This window comes from Pezoporus occidentalis, unplaced genomic scaffold (genome assembly GCF_034315485.1).
Source record: "Pezoporus occidentalis ecotype Australia unplaced genomic scaffold, CSIRO_AGI_Poc_V1 ctg214, whole genome shotgun sequence".
In the NCBI taxonomy this organism is placed as follows: Eukaryota; Metazoa; Chordata; class Aves; order Psittaciformes; family Psittacidae; genus Pezoporus; species Pezoporus occidentalis.
The window spans coordinates 122,544-140,433 of record NW_026914007.1 but is presented as its reverse complement, the minus strand read 5'-3'; the positions used below and the strand labels follow the sequence as shown (position 1 = coordinate 140,433).

General features: G+C 40.7%; 1 protein-coding gene across 8 annotated transcripts in view; it reads right to left on the bottom strand.

The window, feature by feature from the left end:
* Positions 1 to 1,163: 1,163 nt before the first annotated feature.
* SCUBE2 (signal peptide, CUB domain and EGF like domain containing 2) overlaps positions 1,164 to 17,890 on the bottom strand; it is a 42,948-nt gene continuing 26,221 nt past the window's right edge. For 6 of the 8 annotated variants that reach the window (XM_062619816.1, XM_062619812.1, XM_062619813.1 and 3 more), the window contains 8 exons: positions 17,452 to 17,607; positions 16,890 to 17,093; positions 10,344 to 10,511; positions 7,602 to 7,763; positions 6,248 to 6,445; positions 5,471 to 5,623; positions 4,351 to 4,430; positions 1,164 to 3,588 (listed from right to left, as the gene is read on the bottom strand). In XM_062619816.1, coding sequence (XP_062475800.1) covers positions 3,436 to 3,588; positions 4,351 to 4,430; positions 5,471 to 5,623; positions 6,248 to 6,445; positions 7,602 to 7,763; positions 10,344 to 10,511; positions 16,890 to 17,093; positions 17,452 to 17,607 — 1,274 coding nt within the window. In that variant the 3' untranslated portion in view covers positions 1,164 to 3,435. Of the gene's footprint in view, positions 3,589 to 4,350; positions 4,431 to 5,470; positions 5,624 to 6,247; positions 6,446 to 7,378; positions 7,514 to 7,601; positions 7,764 to 10,343; positions 10,512 to 16,889; positions 17,094 to 17,451; positions 17,608 to 17,890 lie in introns of those variants that run through there. The other 2 variants (XM_062619819.1, XM_062619817.1) reach the window with 2 other exon arrangements.

Here is a 17,890-nt window from a genome sequence, read left to right as displayed (position 1 = left end):
TTCTGGTTTGGTTTCATTATTATTTGTAAGTTTAATCAAGGGGGGTTGGGAGGGTGTTTGTGTTTTCAATTTTTTTAGAAAAAGATCAGATTAATATACCAACTAATAAAATACTTTGGAGTTACTTTGTGCAGTTTATTCTGCCTTCGTAGAGCTGGTTACAACAGGCCAGTTGAGTCCAGCTCATCATACAGGAGAAATTTTTAGCATAATCATTAGAATTGGTACCAGGATAATTCTAATATTACACTAACCAGAAATATGTGCACCACTAAACATACAAAGAACTGTATCTTTATGGGTATAGATGCAGGCTAATAATATATTACATGAAACAGTAAGCAGATGTTCCCAGGATAGTCTGATGTGCAATAACTTGCTGCACAACCATTCATTTTGACACAAAACTATTATTTAGGACAGCAAAGACAATTAAAAATATTACTCAAGGTTTTCATGCAACTAAAAATTCACTGGTTTATTTCTGTTATTAAAAGTAACAGTCTGAAACATTTGACATTAATTTACATTATGAAAAAAGATCCTTATGCTTATCTCATGTAGGTAACATTAAGTTACCCAGTTAACACTAATTCTTACTTCAAAAGTTAAATCCGGTTTTATAAGGTTAAACATTTTTTGAATCATTTGTTGCCAGAAAAATAGCATCAGTCTACAATCACACAGAAAGTAGAAATTAAAATTTCTACAGAGCCACTACCATCGCTATGAAGATACAATGCCAAGTGTTACAGCATTCTGCAACAGTTATCACTTCTCCCAACATTTAAGATGGCAAAAATTCCCTCTTCACTTTCTACTGCACACACAGGATCAACAGTAAAAGGGGAAATTTTGACTCATAATGTTAGATCAAGGGAAAGCACTTCTGATTCATTTACTTTTTATATAGAAAACAAACAGGGCTGTGGAGCAAGGATTCTTCAGGAAAGAGCAGGTTTTTCTCCTCAGCCTTAAACTGTACACCACAGACAATGAAAACGTCCTGTGCACAAAGAGGGAATGGAGATGCAATACTCCTTTGGTGGGTCACTGCAATTCACTGACACACTGCATCTGGCACTAGAAGCCACAAAGAGCAGAGAGGTAGGGGCTGCTTAGCCAGAGGGAAACTACCTTGAAATACCTTCCTGAGATCTCACCACCACAACACACTTCTCCACAGACGTAGCAAGCTTTTCTCAACACCATTCCTCTTCTTTCAGCATCCCTTAGCCATTCCTCTCACCAATCACACTGCCCCCTACCTTCTTTTAGATAACCCCTGTCCTCCCTCTCCATGATGGCAGCAGGGACCTTGTCCAGGATGAACCACACCAGGCAGGAACACACAAGGACTTGGGCTCCTTCCCTTCTGTTCTACTAGTTCACCCCTTTCCTCCCTTCTTCTGCCCAAGCCATTTGCCCCCCTCTACTACAGGCTTGGCAGCCCTATCCCTGGAATGGGTGCTCACCACTGTGTCACACAAACCCACAAGCAGCTCTTGAGCTGGAGCAGGAGCCCCAGAGCAGCCAGTTAAGACACAGCTCATCCTTCTGGCAGAAACACAAGACACTTCCCTTCTCCACCCACAGCATGGCAATTCTTTCAGGGCAGTAGCAAAAGAAACACAGCATCACATGAACCCCACTCCAAGGAGCTATGCTCCCCAGCTGTAGCCTGTGGCCACTGTCCCTTCCCATCACAGCATGATTAAGACGTGTCCTTACCACGTCAGAGGTTGCACTGCCACACATGCCATAGAATAGGGCTACCATGACACAATAGTTCAGCAAGGCTGCATTTGGTAGTATTTGTTTGCTCCAAACATTATAGGGAAGAGATTCAGACCCTGGCTCTTGATGAGGATTTCATCTGTTGCAATGTGGGCAGAGTATTATTCACATAAAACAGTTAAACACCACATACTAATGCAATGAAACCCAGGGAGATTTGAAAGGAAGCATTGGCCGTGGCTACACTGTGAAATTTCAGTACCTTTCCTAAAGGGGGCACAGAAAGGAAGTTTGGTACCAACTGGCAGTGCCAGTGACTAAAAGGCAGAAGTCATAAGTCCATTTCCAAATAAGCAGGATTGCAGCCATCTGCCTTCAAGATAGAAGGCCCACAAGGTACATTACACCAAAGAAATGGTTTGCATGGCCAGAGAACAGTGATGTAATGGAAGTGTGGACAGAAAAGCACTGAGACAATATTTTGATTAACGTAGCTCTCTCTACGGGACCTTTCGGTATAGTCTTCTGTCACCTAAGACACAACCTGAGGAAAAGGACACAGAGCTTGGGAATTTTGAACAGCATTTTGCCATAGATCACTTTGAGGCCACAGTCTGGCTGAGGAATACCTTTGTACAGCTACTTCTCCCCAGCAAGACAAGGAAAGCAATCCTTCTCTGCTCCACAAGGTCATTGCAAGGTGCTCAGACAAGATAAGGAATATAAGGATTGAGACTTATATAAGAACCTTATACAAGTTTAAACAGTGATGTACAAAAGCATAACCGATTCAAAGCCTGCATCTAAAATGGCGCTTGTGTGTTCACCTGCATGTGCTCAGAGGGCAAATTTTTATACTACTTGGAAAAGCCAATGCCTCTTGTTGTCCCCTATGCACAAGGAGAGCATTGGGATTTAGCAAAGACTCTGTTCTGCTGTAACATCTGCAGCCAGCCCAAAATGGAAGTGTCCAGCAGGTCAGGGTCTGTTTTCCATTACTCTGGTTCCCTGGTTTTATTCTGGTATCACTCTGTTTAAACCAATAGACCATCAGCATGAATACAGTTTTATCCAGACCCAGAGCATTCAAGCTAATATTCAACCCTTTGCTTATTACTCCATTTGCCTCATACAATATATAGTTCAAAGAAAAATTACACCACCTGCAATTCTTGGTCTCATTGGTTTGGACTATAAATCTATTCCAATCTTAGCTCTGAATTTCCTTTGTAGCAAAAATTAAGAGAGACATCGATCTTGTTCTCACTTTCAGCAAGACCAAACATGAACACAACTTTGTTGAGGTAACATGCATTAATGGCAGCCCAGGAGTTCATCCCAAACCACACTACTTAGACTGTCTGTCCACATTAGCTTTTAGAGTTGCTGATGAAGCAATAGGACAGAGCTCTACAAACTTCTGCTTGGCACCATTTAGTTAGAGAAATGATGGACAGTCTCTAATTCAGAGACCCATGAAGCATCCTTGGTACCCAAAAGGTATTATCTGGAAAGGAATCAAAATTCTGTTCAACAAAATATTTATATTAGCTGAGAAAGCCAAACTCTGCCAAGAACGGAGCTGGCAAGCTCCCCTGGAGTTTCTCTGCCAGTGCGTAAAACACAGAAAGCAGCCCCACCTACCACAACCCTTCTGTGCATGCCCAGGGCTGGTTAGTTTTATAAGTACAGTGCCAACTATTTGTAAGGCCTCAAAAATCTGGAAACTTTTGAGCGCAGCAGCCGAATGAAGGATCTTGGGAACATCTCTCTAGACTCTTGGGCTGTGTACTTGAAGTAGTTCTGTGGATGTGCCAACACGTCAAACAGTGCTTTTATCAGTTTCTTGTCCTAGAAAAAGGAAAGCAGATTTTACAGTAATTCCACAGCAGAGTTAGGGTCGGTATTACCAAATCTTAATTACTGATCAATTCATAAAATATTATGGGCATTTTATTTTTCGAGTACTAATGTTTCTGAGGCTCAGAAACTACTGGAGCAAGGCCGACATTCAAGCCACAGCAAAGTCACTGGAGTTTCACATTTATTATTGCCAGCACCAGGGTTACTTCCATCCTCATACTTCCAACAGCAGCAAGCAAACAAGAAAATAAACAAACAAAAAATAACAAAACCGCAACCAAACAAACAAGCACAAACAAACACTGGATCTGATATCCAGCACAAGAAAGGTTTACTTGTGAACTTGCCTATACAACTGTCACCTCCTCAAGTGTCAAAGAAAGGAAATCCATAAAGAGATTTTTTTTTTGTCCAGGGAGGAAAAGCCTTTATTAATTTACAGGCTACAAGGAGCAGTACCAAGTGTTTCTCCAAGAGATTAAATCCCATGCCCCTCAGTTTGTTCCACTCATTCCTTCAGCACAGCATATGTGACGCTCGAGGGGTATCTTCACCTTAAATTTTCCTTGTAGTCAGATCCACCTTTATTTTCCCAAGCAAAGGGTCACCCCACTGATTCACCCCACTTCCTTGAAGTGGCATGTGTCTAGGGCACCAAGAAACAGATCTGATGCAGAGCAGGAAGCAAATTCACTGGCATAAAAGTGTCATTTTCAATCAAAACCAGCATATTTAGTAGAAGCAATATACCTTAAGTATTTCTTGATGATTTTCAGATGCATAAAGTCTGCCATCCCGAACAATGTCTTCTATTAGTTCTTGGTAATCCTCTATGGGGAATGTACACAAGAGAGAAATTTGCAGGTTCACTTTGGTTACACATGTAAGCCCTACCTCCAAAAGAACCAGTGCTACTTGACCCTCACATTAGTAGTTAGAAAATATTCCAAATGTTCTTCTGTAAATAAACTACAAATACCGTTTACTATGAAAACAGTGTACTCTGCTGAGCTGCTCAGCATCAATCTGTCAAAAGCAAAAGAAAACATAATGCATTTAGGACTGTAGTGCACATTGTAACCAAGTAGCCTGCTTCAAACCAACTGCATTGCAGAAACTTATCTGTAAGTACACACAACCTGGTATTGGCTTTTTTTCTTTTATATTAGGAAGGGAAAAAAAAACAAACCCAAATGGTAAGAGGAAACTTTCTTCAAAGGCAACCCCCTGGTCAATCAAACTTGAAATGCTTCAAAATGAGAGGTTTCCCCTAAAAAATTAATTAACCATTGTTGATGAAACCCTGTAGACCATGAGTCTGCAAGGATGAGTCCTTCACAATCAATCCAGTGTGAACAGAAACACGCATTATCATTTTCACATTGCTTATGCTGAAGTGCAAAGCCTCAGCTCCAGTTTCACTCCTGGTGATTCTGACAGGGATAGGGTGAAACTTTTGCCCCTCAGGTTTCTTTTCAATACAGACATTTTAGTATCTGGTACTAGAATACAGATGGTAGCAACAACATGATAAATCTGAGGCACTTGGACTTTGCCCAGTTCCTAACTGGGGGTGCACTGCAATCCAGAACTGGGAAGGCACAGAAATGCAGGTCAGAGCCCAGAATACCAGCTCTTTGTTTAGGTCTGTGGAAGACTAGAAAAACAGTGGCATTTCAGACTGCAGTGCAAAGCAGAATTCCTTAAACCAGCCTTAAATAAAAACAGCTACTGGAAGTAGTCTCATAGCAACACTGCTGAGAGCACTGGGTAACCCTGCTGCTTAGCAAGGTCAAGGAGCCCATCAAGGAGTTCTGCACTGCTGCAGCTGCACTAGTCCACCTTGGCTTAGCTGCTCACATCCGCTTACCGTCATATGTTACGTAAGGAACTTGGAATCCTTTGGCACTGTTTCCTTCATTTGACTTGAACTGGATCCACAACTTCTTAGACCTAGAAGTGAAAGCTATAGGGCGCTCATAGGTTTGACAGGTTTCATACGTGGTTACAGAGTTGGAAGAAGCTTTCAAAGAAAACACACAATAGGCAGTTACCCGATAATGCTTCATACTAATGCACAATTAGAAAATAGGTTAAGCTATCATAACAAATGCTTTCTGGTGTTATGAAAACTTGAAATGTGGCAGGCTATTAGTGGATGGTCAAGGTTAAGGAATATTCTCCCTTTTCCTAAAAAACAAAACCAAAAACAAACAAACAAACAAAAACAACAACAACAAAAAAGCCCACAATTTACTGTTTAAGGGATCTGCCTATAACAGAAACTGAAGCTGTTTATTCACACACCAGCCACCTGTAGGGACTAGCAAGCACCTCCTCTTTCCTAACCCAGGCTAGAATTGCTTAGCATAATTCATATCTAGATAGCTTGAACCATCCACCCCTTCCTAACAGTATTTCTCTCAGAGTTCACTGACGCATTATGGCCTTGCACCCTAGTTTTACCTGAACCTATGGAGCAATATTACCAAATAGGATTTCTCAATTTGCCATTTAAAGAAATTTCTACTCATAAGTAGAGGCCAGCCAGGCTACATTTCATTTATATAAATAGCAATGCATATGAGAAACCTGTGGTGCACACCAAGATAGATATCATATGCCTCAGTAGATATTTCAGACTTACAGCTTTTTCGCATCACCAGGTAGTCTCCACACTCATCTTCTATTGGTAGAAATATTTCTGGAACCACAATCAGAATACGGCGTTTTGGTGGTGGGTTAATGTTCCAGGTGCACTCAGTGTTTGCAGGATAGTCCCCAGGGTAGTTTGGTGATTCAATATATCCAGTGTAATCTCCCAGTTCACCTCCACACTGCCTATCTGAAAAAGCAATACAGTATGCAAGACTAGGCAAAGCGAGGTCATCCTACAGCTCTCTCTACAATCACTGTCAGAAAACAGGACATGGGTGACAGACACAAAAACTTTTCTGTCTGCATCTGATGCAGGTACAGTTCCCTTTGCCAGCTTCATATCATGCTGCTGCCTGCATCTAACTTTGTGTTTTAATCATCACTGAGACATAAAATACAGACCAGTCACTGTTAACACAGTAGGTGCTATCAACCAAGTCACAGCCAAGGGGCAAGGCACTTGTAAGAGGACAAAGAAATGGTACAGCAAGGATACTCCACTTGCTCATATCAGACAGAACATCTTTATAGAAGTATCAGCTGAAGTCTAACTGGAGTCTGAGGCGCTCTGTTGAGGCACCATGCTTGCAGCAGCATAGAACAGGGAGCATAGATGGCCCTTTCTCTGCACAGATCAGCACTGCTGGCAGTAAGAGAGGGTGAACCCCAGTGCAGGATGTTTTGCCTGTGCTTCCTAGCAGTCCATGGCCACAAGGACACTACAGCACTGTAACAGTGATGTGCGGGTGTGACATGCCCAGGGAGCAGATGCTTTAAGTGTGATATGCATCTGTGTGTATGTAAGTGGCTCCAGAGGTTCTTCTGAGGAATCATTTCTCTGGCCTCTGCTTTCCTTTTTTAATTTACCATCAGCTACCTGCACTACAGTTACCATAATCTGTAACAGTGGTTTTGTAATTGCCTCTTTCAAAGGTTGTTATTCAGAAGAAAACTAGAGCTATTACATTTTTTTGAGCCACCTTCCATTCCTTTTAATAGAAGAGAAAGAAATAACAGTGCCAAGGAGACAAACTCTGTCTGCTATATCATGGGGTAAAAGATTTAATAGTAAGATACAGATTGGCCCAGCACCAACTGGCAAGACACAATCATCACTTACCTTAACAAGAATGATGGAACCAGTCTGCAGAAATGGTCTCTCATGGACCTCAGTAAGCCATGTGGGATGACATGCAGGCAGGCAGCAAAAGAGGAGTAACACCACTGCCTTCTCTCCAAGCTCCCTGAAGCAAAGCTGAATTTTGACCTTAGGGCCATTCTGAATATTAATGGCCCAATATTTTTATTTTAAGAGATCATCAAAACCATCTTGCTATACTTACTTTTACACTGTGTTATATTTGTTGACCCATCAAAATCAGTAGTGGTGTTTCCAGGGCATGAAATGCAGTAATTTTGTCCAAACTCAGGCTGGTATGTTCCAACTGTGCAGCGAATACACCGATGAGTTGTGGTATTATAGAAATGTCCTGGTGAACACTGAACTGGATAGTAATTAAATATGCAGCATGGTTAAAAAATTGGCAGCAGCACAGGAGATTTTGTGCATTTTTAAAGGACCTAGTACAATTTCAGTAACTGAAATGCCATGTTTATAAAATATGAGGGTTATAAAGTAGAGCAATTGAACAGATTTTAGTTTGTCAGGTCACTTTGCGCAAGTTCGAAAGTCCCAAATGCAACACTGTAGAGCAGTTCTGTGTGAAAGCAGTAAGAAAATCATGCACCACCATGATGTTATAAGCAGGACACCAAATAGCACAGTGTGCTACCAAATGGTCTTGTCACTGACATTTAACTTGGAATTATGTGGCAATGTATGTGGAAATACTAACTAAACCTTTCTTTCTTACCTGCTTATGGCAAGCAGCATGTGCATTGCTGCTTCATCCTAGTATACCCTGGTGATAAGCTCACCACAAGCAGAGGTGAAAGATTCTGGCCTTCTGCAAGTGGCATATTGCATCAATGTTAGTGACTAAACTGATATATTGCCTTCTTCTCTCATGATCACACACTGCCTTGCAACAACAGGCTGTGAGTCAGGGTACAGCCACCTCCACCAGATATGTTGCTACTTTATTCCATCATGTCATGCGAATCATCATGTTAGCTAAACATATAAGCTACAGCCCTCACGGGACTAGCTGAGAGTACCTCCTGCATCACCAAGGAGAGACCCCATTCTGACATACAAACTCTTTCATAATCATTACAGGTTTTATGGAAGTTTCAGACATGCGATGAACAGACATAGAAGAAAAATCTTTTCCAGCTGACCTGCAATTTTTTTTTCTACTTCTCTGCATACAGTCAGGAAGTTTTCTTTCTCTCAATGCAATCTGAGACCCCAAACACTTTTGCTTACATCTCTAATATGCTTCCTTTCATTTGATTTTGCTTAGCTATTATGCATCTGAATCTCTGCCCATCATCATCTGTACTGGAACCTTACAGAAAGCAGCTATATTTTTGCTCTTAACTCCATCACCACCTTGCTTCTTTTTCCTTGCCCTTTTCTTTGTGGGACTAAAATAAATTAAAATATTTTCCTATTCCTGTACCTCATTTGGCAAGTTTACCTCTGTCAGGTTAAACATCAAAATAATTTACTAACTTGCCTTTCAAATGTAGTTTTCTGCATTGCAAAGTCCCTTTTTTCTATTCCTTTTAAGCTCTGCTTACTCCCACATAACCCTAGTCTTACTGAGCTTTGTAAACTAGCTTAGCCTGGAGTCCTTCCCTACATGCTCCACCCCCAATCCAAATGCTTCAGATATAAGTTCCAAATAGTTCTTGCATCTGTGATTCCATGTCTCATGTGGCCTCTTCCACATGCAAATCCCTGAGCTCTTCATTCCAGTTAATACAAATAAATTCCTTTAATCTCCACTCTGTTTTGAAAACTGAACCTCATTTATAGACCTGTTTTTATTTATGTTATATAAAACCGAAATTAGTTCCTCTTATCTCGATCCAAGGTTTTTAACATGTTTTTTTAGTGCTTCAACTTTACAAAATTAAGTATGAAACAATAGCATTTGTGGGTTCAGTAATTCTTCACTGAAGAAACCTATTAGCTATCACATTGTTAACAGTAATATTAATTCTTCAACCATACTTCAAAATTCTTCTATTATGTTGCAATTCTCAATAGTAAACATATCTTGACTGACACTAGAGAGATCTCTTAATCCAAACCACTACCAAATGTTTGCATCAGGAACATATTTCTATCCCTTATTTCTAAACTACAGCAGTAGATTTTCTATTAACACTTCTTATTCAGGCGATTTTAATGTAAGGCATGGGGTTTTACCCATGCTTTGAGACACTGAGTAAACAGTTATACTGATCAACGTATCATCTCTCTCCATAGACACGTATTTTTAACAGCATTTTCAAGGACATCTTCATAGCTGTCTTTCAGCTTTTTACATTTTAGGTAACTAAGAAGCTAACAAAATTCTTTCATATTTAAAGATAGGGTCCCTACCTGATTTTCACTCCTGTGAGGAAAACCTTGGGAGCTGACTGCATGTTAGCTCACTGTGATCAAATTCAGAGGGCTGTCTGAGGTACTGCATGGTTAACCTGAATGCTAGCTTTTTAGGTATATCCCAAGGCATCCAAGCCAGTTTCTCATTATGAACATGAAGAAACTATTTTCTTACTTATCCTCTAGAACTGCAATTCCCTCCTTCACATTTTCACATGGCTGCTGTGCTCAAACCCCAAATGTCAATACAACATACTGGTCTTGATTTTCTTGGAGACTTTTTTCTCCCTGCTGCTCCTTTATACAACTCTTCATAGATCAATGACTTCCCTGATCAATTTCCATGTACTTCTCAACCCCTTTTCAAGTCTTGTATGAAAAGCAGTTATAAAAGTAATTGAGGCTTTATTGATTTTCCCTGCAGCCAGGCCAGCCAACTATGAGACCCCTGGAAGGAGAGATCCTTGAAAAGAGGATGACCCTTCCTTTGAATGCCCCACTTGTAGCAGCAGCAGTTACCTTTCCCTTGGAGCAACACTATTCACCAAATAAATCTTGACCTCACCTTTGGTCTCACAGTCCTGAAAAAAGGATGCACTGCTGTGTCTTGTTGTTAGACCTCCTCCACAAGGAAAGCAGGATACTCTTCCAGCTTCAGGCTGATATGTTCCAAGGGGACATGGCAGACAGGGTTTGAAGCCGTCAGGAGAATATTCACCTGGTGAGCACTGATCTAGATGAGGAAGAACACACTTGCTTTAACCTGTACATTACAGATGAAAGTACATTAGTGAGCCTTCACATGACCTGAAACTCAAAGGTGAAACTGCTGTCCTCTTTACCTGGGAGCTGGAACCAGGATTTCAGAATTGAATGCTAGCAACAGATAGAACACAACACATTCAATGTACCCTGTAAAACTGAAACAGACACTGATATGCTCTGGTGTAGTGAGCTCTTCTGTGAGCTAGAATGGATTTTCTGCTTTGTTTCTAGGCTATGCTGGACACTAGGCCTGTTCAGTATTCTCAATACAGCTATACAGAGTAGTTACAGAGTGATTATTTCTTCTTTCTAGCTAATAAAACTCTTTATGAGATAATTAATATGGAACCTAAGGTGCCAAAAATGTACTTCCAGATTCCTATAAGTATTCTACTCCTAATATTATTGAACATTCATACTTCAAAACTCTTGGTGTTACTGAATTATGTGAAAACCTCAAGCGCAAAAAAAGTAATCATGCAAATTCACTAAACAGTATGAGTGCTTCAGACTTTTAAAGCACAAATATTCTTCCTATTCCTCTGATACCGGTTCTTCGATAAGGATTATCTGTGCACTGAATAGTGCCTAGGTAGCACTAAGTCAATCCAACTAATTTTACTTAAACACACACCTCAATATTATCTAACAACTCCAGCAATATTTACGGATAACTGAAAAATGCTGCTTTTCAAACTTTTTACAAAAGAACTGTGCCAGTTTTTAATAATTATCCTACTCTAGAAAGGCACAAAACACTGTTGCAGTTGTTCAGCTGTGCTGAAAAACTCTGTCCTTTTAAAGACCTGTTACAATAATAAACTGTTAGTTTTAGTTTATAGCTCCAATAAATCACGCAGTGAATAGCTGTTTTGTTAGGAAGTTAAATTGGCCTTGGCTTCATTTCAGGATATACGACTAACAACAAGCAGGGCATTAACTACCGGTCATGATCAATGATGAAAAGCTTTGTTTATGGCTGATACACTGAGTAGAATAGTGAGTGTTCCTCCTTAGCTTAAAAATAAAATACACCGGGTTAAGCAATGCTCCATAGCTTATCAATGAAAGCTAATGAGGAAGTCTTAGCTCTAGGTTCTAACTTTTTCCACCACACATGACTTCAGCTTTCATAAGGACACACATTCATTTGCTCCCATACTTTTCAAGCCTTTCTTCATTTATAAACATTCCTACAGAACACTCATCTCTCTACTCTTTGTGTAACTCAACAAACATGAATGAACTAAGGCTTTCATTACAGCATTTCCAATAAGGTAAGGAAAGAGCACTATTTACCATTCCATAACAGGGAAAGACAATCAAGGTTAGTAAAGGTGACTTTCAGAAGTGGCTACTGACTTCAGAAACCCAGAAGCAATGGAAAGACCAGTGCAAATCTTCTTTCAAAAACCTCTATGGCTCTATGAGAAATCAGAGCTCTGGGTGGCCTTACTGCAGACTATTTACTGTCTGCTCTCTCATCTTAACCTGTTTTTTTTTCCCTTCCTTTTAATCACATGTGAAGTTTGGAGTGGTTTGGGTTTGGCTTTTATTTTTTCCAGTGTGTGTGTGTGTGTTTTGGTTTTGTTCTGAACAGAATGCTACTTTACTTCCTGAACGTGCTCAGACTCCAGCATAACAGTAGGTTGGCTAACAGAGCTCAAAGGAATCCTGTCCCAGGCAGGAACCAAACCCACCACTCATGTAGAAATGTTACATTTCAGAACTTATCCCATCAGATCTCTTTCATCAACTTTATCATCTGCACCTTACTTTCCTTGAAATTGCATGTTGTAAAATGGTAGAGCTCTCTGTGGAACAAAACTGAGTTAATCTGAATCTTCTAAGATTATTTAGCGAAATTACTAATTTTTTTAAATTTCATTGAGAAAGTAAACTTAGATCTCCACAGACATCAATGAGATCCTCAATACAGGACATTCTTAGATGCATTGCGTGACTGAATTCTGAGAGCAAGAGAAAGATGGGGCACCAGACAGTCTCTTTCTGTGCCTTACATCTATATTGAGACACACTGTGAGCCCCAGCTGATTTCTGGTTTCCAGGATTCTGAGGACTGTGGCAAGAGTTACAAGTTAGCTGTCCTTCCTCATCCTGTTAAGTTTTATTACGGCATAAAACACAACTTTCTCATTCCCCATCATAGTATGTTCCCACAGTTCAGCCAACTAGCAATAAGAAAAAAATCTCAGGTCTCTAACATTTAGTGTTTGTGGGTACAAAGTCAAATTAGGTGGTCAGCAGCTAGATTACTTGATAAAGCTCAAGGTGATATCAAGACTATGCTTATACAACCATTAGGGCAAATCAACTGTCAGGACTTCTGCAGTTCGACAGTTTCTGAGCACTGAAAGAAGGCTGACGTTTTGTTTCAACTTTGCTCAGCAGTAACCTGAGGTCCATTACGCTTCACTGGAGCTACACTGCAACTGCTTCAGGCCCCGTTTCTTTCCCTCCTGTCTTCCACTTGCACTGCCTGCCCCAGGTCATTTGTGATGCAGGTCAAATATGGCAGGTGAGCAGAATGGTAGGCTATGCTTGTGACAGCATCCACAGAAGGAATACAGGTCTGAGACAGTAAAAGGCAGGAAGTGTGTAAAATCAGCCTGGGCCAAAGCAAAACTTTTCCATTCAATCTGAACCAATCGATTCCCTGTAAACAGCTCCCAGTTCCTCCCCGTCTTCCACCTAAAAATATTCCAGAGGTCACCCATCTAACCCCACTGAAGCACAGAGCAGGTGTAATGAGAAAAGCCTGTTCAGAAGCTCAGAGCACTCACTAGGAGCCAGTTTAGCATAACAAAACAGACTTAGTGTTAGGTTCAGTCATAGTCACATTAATTATAGGGACATTATGTCAACACAGAAATCATCCCATGGAAATCCATAGGACTATGCATGAAATTAGGGTGATACAAATGAGCCCTTTTTAAAGAAAAACAAACCACCAAAACCACACAAAAAAATAAAGGGGGGGGGGGGGGCACACCTCTAAGAGTTCAAACTTTTCCTATAATTGGTTTAAATGAAACAAACATTTCACAAAACTAGAAACTGCATGGTCCCACCTGACACATGGGAAATACCCAGCTGAAACAAGATCTGGAGATTTGCAAATAATGACATTAAATCAGAATTCCACTGGCTGGCCTTGCTCTTTTTTCAGAAACCTGATTGTTTTTCTCCAAATGAACAAAAGAATCCATTGCCTCTAGTAGACTTCATTTCTGCAGCCATTGTTTTGTCTTCAATACCCACTAAAAAACAGATCTTGAGTCTCATGCAGCTGTTTTAAAGAAGATAAAAAAAAAAAAAGAAACTGAAAGCTTTTCTGATGCAAAAACATGAAGAAAAGGGGAGGAGAGGGAAGAGAGGCCCACAGGGAACCAGGATTAACAAAGACATTTAAAGGCTCTTCCCCTCTTTTCAACAGGTTAGCCTTTGAGCATTTGCTCCTATAGACAAATGCTGTAGTATCTCAGTGGCTGAGAAGGTGAACTTCATAAAGGAGGTCATGATCTACCAATTCACCATCTTCTTGAGAATTATGCCTTGACTTTACAAGGAAAATCACCAACAACTGAAGCAAACTGATTCTGAAGCAGCACCCTTTAAGTTATTGTGTTGTAGCAGTTCACATATTCAGGACACTTGAGATGGTTATATATTCTAAGGATTTATGTCTTAAATCTATGATTGCCAGAGCAAGCATGTTAGCAGAAAAAATAGCACCCCTCCTCCCATTTGATAATTCATTTCTTCTTGTCAGGTTTTTACAAAATTATGTCACCAGAAGTGTGAAACCAAATGAAGTTTAGTTTACTGCTGCTGCTGCAGGTCAGTTCTTCAAGACAAGAGCTGTCAGAGAAGAAGCTGGACTTTCCCTCTTATGCTGCTGAGATATCACTAATGTTTGAGACAGTACTGCGCCAGGAGAAGCCTACCACAGGAAGAGGACCAGTACAAGACTGTCTGAATCAGTATCTAATCTGGACATACTGCAAGTATTCTGTTTTAAAAAAAAAAAAAAAAGTAGTTGAAAACAATTAACTAAAACCTGCACTTGACTTACTGTCTGCATCACAGAAGACTTTCCCTAGACTTACTTAGTTCCCTCACTGCTTCCTACTCCTCTGATCAGACTGAGCAAAATCCCTTTGCCAAAGTTCTCTTGCCTGTCTAGAGACCACATCCACCACCTGCACTGAATCAGTCTGCTGACCTGGTATCTCTTTCTGCCCAGAATCATTAGCATGTCCAGATAAGCATGTCCCCAGTCCTGTCCAGAAGTTCTCAGCAACTCTGCAAAACAATCAGATCAAAACAAAACAAACCCCCCTGACTCTCCCACACACATCCCCGAGATAGCTTCTTCATCTTCTTCTACACTGTCCCCACTCCATTCTCTTCTGACCAGTCTATTTCTTAGCTCCTTCTGACCGGCAGTCAAAGCAGCAGCAGCACCCACCTTGTGCTGCCTTTACCATGCACACTAGGACAATCAGCTTTTTCTAAGGAAATGAGGCGTATGTAACACCACCGCCTCTGTGTGTACTTTTATGTCCCCTCGACAACTAGTGAACTTTCTGTCCAACTGCCAGCAATCTAACAAAGGGTGCAAAGAGGTTTCAAAGGTACCAAGCTTTTGTATGTTCAATGTAAAGAAGTGAGCAATGTGCAAGTGGAGGTGAGAGACCTTCTTAGCATCCATGCGAGTCAAAAGCTGTAGTACAAGTTCCATCTCCTATTAGATCACAGCAAAAAAGATCATATCCTTGCGTAGACAAGAATATGGTCTGAATACAGCTGAAGAAATGAAGATCCATTTGGTGACTGCATCTTTTTAGGCACGAGCAAATCAAACCAAAAGGCATGAGACCCACAGGGAATCGGATCTTGCTAGTTCCACTGCTCACAGCAGTACCTGTTAAGATGTACAGAGCAAACTGTGGTACCAATTCAGTGACGGAAGAGGGTTTTTAAAAGTTGTCCTTCAAAACACTTGTCTTCATATGATCAGTGTCTGTTTTAACCATAGAAAGGCTATCTGTGCTCACCTTACCAAAGAGTTTACCAGGCATTCTCCAAAAGTCCCTTTTACCCCTGAACTAGCACAGAAATGCCACATAAGAAGGTCATTTGTACTGAGAAATTAAAACTGGTTCTGCAGTTACCTGAAAAAATATAAATTTGTTTCTTTGCTGTTCCAGTTGCTAACTGTAACTCATGTTGCTTTCTCTACCTGCAGTATTTTTTGCTATTTTTCCAGATGAAATCACAAATGGCTTGAAAGCCATACTGTGCTCTGTACCATAGACTGAGACAGAGTTTGTTCAAGCCATCCTCCAGCATCCAACACAACAGCTTGAAAACATCCATCTAAACTCATCTTGGTGAGCTTTCCCAAGTTTTTCAGACTCATTGCAAAAAAAAAAAAGAAAACTTGCAGCTTTTTTTCTGACAGAATTCCTGAGTAATTCCCTAGTCTGCTTGCTTGCACAGATGTTTTAAACAACACCGATTCATTTTTCTATTCTGTGAATCCAAGTTTTTCAGATTGGAAAACCTATTCTTAGGCCAAATGGGTTGCTGCTGGAAGATGTACTAATTCAATTTGACATGCATTTTAAAGGCCTGCTGATTCACAAAACCACCTACATGCCGCCTACCTTATGCAGCCTGAATTAGCTGTCATGGTTGTTAGGCCCCTGTTAAGATAACATCTGACCCCTCTCCTTAACTTTTGTGCTTTGGAAGCATTTATTATGGGCTACACTATTGTGGTGCCCTCCAGTGCCATGATAATTAAGATTTTTTTCAGTACTGACCTATAAAACCCCTATTTTCTATGAATTTATAACTGTGATGAAGATTCTCTGGGACTCAGAGCTTTATCAGCAAAGAAAATGTGACTGCTTCAAATTCTGCCCAGCCTTTTCTTTGGAACAAGGGAGAGTTCTCAAGTTCAGAAACACAGTGTTACACTGGATATTAAATCTAGTTATAAAAATAATACTGATGATGTCAAGGCCACTGGTGCCTGATGTTATTCCCACGTTTTCTACCTTTGAGCTTACTGTAGGCTGTGCATCAATTATAAAAAAGTGTAGTACACTGGGGCCTTACTGTACTCTGTAACACAGCAATTGCCAGCAACAAATACACTGAGGGGCACATTTCAGTAGCACAAACAGTAACCCCTACTTCTTCCTACACAGCCCTCCTCTGTCCCTGATAAGCACCCTATGATCCCACCAGCCTCATCAGACCACAGCAAAACCAACAGCATGTGATGGTTTGCTCCTAGTTTACTTTCACTTACCACATCTGTTACCCACATGCATCTGTCCTACACCACAAGACTGCTGTGGCTCCGACAGCTTGAGAGACTTTCTGGCCACTTCATGGTCCATGCCAGAGACGCGAATGCGGAACTGGTCCCTGCTGACTGTCTTCCGTAGGGTCCGAATGGTTTTACGGAATCTCTTTTCAGTCTTTTTCCGAGCACAGCGCACATCACATGTGTCTGAAAAGTATCAAGGGTGAAAGCTGCTGTAAGTGACTGTGCACAAAAATCCCAATTCAAAAGACCAACTATGCAAATAACTGAGAAAGCCACTCTGTGAACAAATCTGAAATGCTTAAGGACAACACCACCAGGCTAGAAGAAAATTCATCAGACCACAAGACTTTAATCAATGGGCAGCTCTTTGATCTTTGAAGTTATCCCTACCCCTCACTCTTTTGAAGCAGTAAAATTCATTTTCAAAACAGGAGATACTTTTTGTTATCATTTTGCACACAGATAGAAGTGAAAAATACAGAAATTAAGAAGCAAATGCCAAGAAGCTTCAAACCACACCTTGGGTTATTTTCCAACCAACCTGTCACCTCCTTTTGGCTTGTTTCAAGCTCAAAGTCCGCAGTGATAAAAATTTCTCTAGTCGCTGTCAGTCTACTGAGGGCTCCATGAACTTTCTTGCCAGAGCTGCATGTTAGGTTTACATAGTGGAAACTCTCCATTACTGAATTATGTCTCTCTGTATGAAGAAAATCAAAGGAAGCAAAAGCTTGGCCAGCTACATTATTGAACATTCACTAGTGCTCAGCATACATTATTGTCATGAAGAGTTAAGAGGAGCAAATGATTAACTTCACATGACAGTAAACAATTTAGCCAGTTTCTCAGCTGGTACACCCTCACATGAAATCATTACTCCAGTGCACTTACAGATCTACTGTCGGGCTGAGACTCTGGCACTGCAGTGGGTCCAAGGCATCATTTGCCACTAGGATGAGAGCCTGGCTGCAGTGCTCAGCCTG